At 30.9% G+C, this 4,424-nt stretch overlaps 1 protein-coding gene across 1 annotated transcript; it reads left to right on the plus strand.

The window, feature by feature from the left end:
• The first annotated feature begins 679 nt into the window (after nucleotides 1-679).
• Nucleotides 680-1,060, plus strand: LOC145158280 (protein GLUTAMINE DUMPER 4-like). The gene has a single exon (XM_079077199.1). The coding sequence runs from the start codon at nucleotides 680-682 to the stop codon at nucleotides 1,058-1,060; it is 381 nt and encodes a 126-aa protein (XP_078933325.1).
• Nucleotides 1,061-4,424: the final 3,364 nt, after the last annotated feature.

Below are 4,424 nucleotides of genomic sequence, written 5' to 3' on the forward strand. Positions count from 1 at the left end.
TAATAAGTTTAAATGTTTTATTACATCCATAAATGGATAGGGATGACAGATATGAAAAATTACTAGAAGTTATATGCTAGGGGTGCTGCCCCTAGGAACCTGCAAGGGTGCAACCCTCTTGACCCCCTGCCATCTTGATCGTACCGAGAACAAATTCATCTTCGACATGTGTTCACTTCCCATTCCAACTTGTATAAAATCAAAATTTGAATTCCAATAATAATTTTGTCTATTCCGTTACACTAAATCAGCAACAAAATGGGACCTAAATGGATAAATTTAGGATGCAAAGAGTAATGTATTAGAATGATATACCGGAGAACAATTCGTTAAATATGATAATTTAGGTTTAACTCAAAATATTCCACTCAGTAGTACTTGTACTTGCATCATAATCGAAATTGCTTAATTCGCATCATGGAATATGCTTTTCATATTGTTTTTCAAGTTTCCTCGTCTTATCAAAGTAAATAGGGATTTAAACAAAGGCTTTTCAGATTTGAGGCTATGGATTTATTCTTTAGTACGAAACCACAAATGAAACAAAAAAACCCATTATTAACCTTACTTCGAGGACTTGTACCTCATGCTAATGCATGTTGTACCTTTGCATCTATATATGCTTCCCTTTCTCTTATGTAATTTTCAACGCACAGCACACACAGTACAAGGATCAAGGATGGGACAGCAGCTGGAAAACACAACACCAATGGAGTCGTTGAGGTCGTCGACGTCGTGGCGGTTGGATACGCCGTTGGTTTATTTATTCTGTGGGATAGGTGCCATGCTTGCTCTCATACTGATGGCTTTGATAATGTTGGCTTGTTCTCAATGGAGGACCCAATCAACAGCTACCGGCGCCGGTGACGATATCGAAGGTGGTGATGAACACCCTCAGAAGGTGGCTCGGTATGTGAGCAACGCTGGTGATGAATCTAAAGTCAGCCCTGAAATTGTCGTCGTTATGGCCGGAGACCAACTTCCGAGTTACTTAGCTGCACCTGCTCCTGTCCCCGGCTGCAGCGGCACAATCACCCATCTCTCCGACCGGTCTCGCTAGATTCCTCCGTCAACAATCTTTGTTGTTTTTTCATCTCTTTCGTATTTTCCCGGAATTATTGTATGTAATCAATGAGATTAATAAATCAAGTTATGATTAGGTGTTCACTTGTTTGGACTATATCCATTTTCATCCGCTGTCTGATTCACCGGAAAAAGTGTTCAATGAAGCATAAAAACAAGGATTTTTACGGTGGAGCAAATTCTGGGATATCTCGTGAAGAGTTCATGAGTCTCGAGGAGAGTGGTGGAAAATATGGTCGGAATGATCCCATGCAGTTGAGACTGCTGAACTGAAGGAATGCAGCAAACGCAGATGGTATGAATGTCGGTGAAAATTGGCATTTTCCATTAGGGATAAGAAAGACATTTTCTTTTGTTGTTTGCTCTTTCTACACTTGCACTTGGCACGATATATCGAAATTGTTTTTTGCTCTTTCTACACTTGCACTTGGCACAATATATCGAAATTTTAGGGCAGATTACTGTATTCATCGACATAATATGCTATATACATAAATGTATTTTATTGTTTATTTATTATAATTAGTGTTGTATTTATATTAATAATAACAAAAAGCAAATACCATAAAACCCACAACATTTTCCCGCATAATTGAAAAAAAAAATTTGTTAGCTTTGGCCACAAATGGAACGTAGAGTTATCACTCTAGCCCATTTAATCGATTTCATGATTAACTTCGTTATTTTTTTTGCAAAATCAGTCCTAAAATTAGATTTAAAGTTCAAATTTAGTCTCTGTAGTTTGCAAAAAATAACTCATGTCCAAAACTCGGTTTTATGTTTTTTTAAATTCTTTATTTTTTCATTTATTTTTTATATTTTAGTCAAAACTAAACTTGATTTTATATTTTTGTTTCATTTTTTTAATATTTTTCGTATATTTTTTGTTTTTCGTATTTTTATATTTTTCGTATATATATATATATATATATATATATATATATATATATATATATATATATATATATACTTTATTTATTTTCGTTTTTATATACTATTTTATATACATATATTTTACACTTTTCGTATTTTTAATTTTTTAATTTTTTAATTTTATTTTTCATGAATTTGATAGTTTTTTCTTGATATTTTTCAAAAAGTGTAAAATGTATCCACATATTAGAGCATATTATAATTTTGGTGTTTCGGTTTTTTTGGTATTCTATTTTTTTTTAAATTTTGGTAGCTTATGGTTTTTTAATTTTTTTTAATTTTTATTTAAGTAAATAAAAAAGTTATATTTATATTTGTAAGTTTGGCCTAACTTCTTTTATTTATATATTTTTGTTCTTTATTTTTGTTCTTTTATTATATTTATGTTATGAAAAAAAAATCAAACAACTTGTTTATTGAGAATTAATGTTTCAAAAAAACGGAAACACTAAAATTGTAATATACTCTAATATGTTAATACATTATATACTTTTTAAAGAAGGTCAAGAAAAAGTCATCAAATTCATGAAAAATAAAACGAAAAAATGAACAAATTAAAATACGAAAAAAATAAATAAAAAATAATACGAAAATAAATACGTATAAAACTAACAAAAATACGAAAAGTGTAAAATATATTAATATATATATATATATATATATATATATATATATATATATATATATATATATATATATATATATATATATATATATATATAATACGAAAAATATAATAAAAATATAAAAATACAATAAACGTAAAAAAAAACAAAAAAAAGGAAAAAAATATGAAAAATATTAAAAAAAACAAAAAAATATATAAAACCAAGTTTAGTTTTGACTAAAAAATAAAAATAAATAAAAATAAAGAAGTTACAAAACATAAAACCGAGTTTTGGACATGTGGTGTAATTTTTTGCAAACTACAGAGACCAAATTTGAACTTTAAGCCCGATTTTAGGACTGATTTTGCAAAAAAGATAACAGAGTTAACCATGAAACCTGTTAAATAGGCTAGAGTGATAACTCTACGTTAGGGGTGAGCATTTGGACCGAACCGGACCGACTTTTGGACCGGACCGGTTTCGGAGAATATTGTGGACCGTGGACCGGACCGGATGAGACTTACCGGGTCCAAGTCCAGGTCCGGTTTTTCTGGTTTTTAGACATGGTTGGACCGGTACAACTTACTTGCATAGAGTACAAGTCGTTAAAATAAGTTTTTGGGTGATACACCTTGTTAAAACGAATATGTTGTTGGGTTTGATACGTTACAAATTGTAAAAATGAATACGTTTTTGGGTTTGATACGATATAACTTGTAAAAATGAATACGTTTCTGTTTCGTGCATAATTAATCTACCTTGATGATTTAATCTATAATATTATAACTTGCAAAATTAATTTTCCAAATAAAATCAACTAACATAAAAATCAAGTTCACCAACAAAAGTTAACTATCTTAACACAAACATACAAAAGTATTACCCTAACTAGTAACGGAGCTTGAACCTTTGAGTTGGGGGCCGAAAGTATAATAAGTATAAAAATTGGAAAACAGCGGGGGCCACAATCAATTTTTTTATTCTTAGGCCTAATATGTAAAATTTTCAATAGTACATGGACTAGTTTAAAAAAAAAAACAGGGGGGCCACAACCCCCCTAGCCCTTAAGAAGATCCGTCCCTGACCCTAACACCAAAAATCATAGTTTAAACTTTAAAATCAATCAAACTAACAAACTTCATAAACTCATAATCTAATCTTCCATTGGCCTCTTCCCCATATCATTGTCATCCAAATCTAACATGTTTAAAGCTTGTACAATCTCTACATAAACACAAATGAAAATGTTGTTAGTATTTAATAAAAAGTAGTAATTGTATAAAAAAAAGAACAAAGATTGTAATTTTTTTTACCCAAAGCTATTGTTGGATTAGTGTCTAAGCCCGTAACTATATTTGGTATGTATTTGATCCGGTTGTGCGTGGTCCTTTTGGGTTGCCTTTACCAAAGCAACATGATAGGATGATTTATCAAGTGAGAGGTTATTATGGTTTATTAATATATTATATGAATAATATATTAAAGGAGAAATCATATAGTTTAATTAATATTAGACAAGAATTAATTAGGAATTAATTATGTGGCTAAAAGACATTAATTAAATAACGGGCACTTAAACTGTCAAATGTGTGATGGTTGAGTATTGGGCTGAGAAGGCTTATGGACTAGGCTTGGACGAAATTAGGGATGTGTCCATCTTAATTTCGGCCATAGAGGCCTTATTCCAGAAGCTTCCTTGGATTGCTTAAGGCCTAAGTTATCCATTAGGGTTTTGACTGAAACCCTAGCAGCACCAGTATAAATAAGACCCCAAGGCATCCAATTTTCGGCTACTTGAAA

This window comes from Lactuca virosa, chromosome 2, assembly GCF_052849685.1.
Source record: "Lactuca virosa cultivar CGN04683 chromosome 2, Lactuca_virosa_CGN04683_v6, whole genome shotgun sequence".
Lineage (NCBI taxonomy): Eukaryota > Viridiplantae > Streptophyta > Magnoliopsida > Asterales > Asteraceae > Lactuca > Lactuca virosa.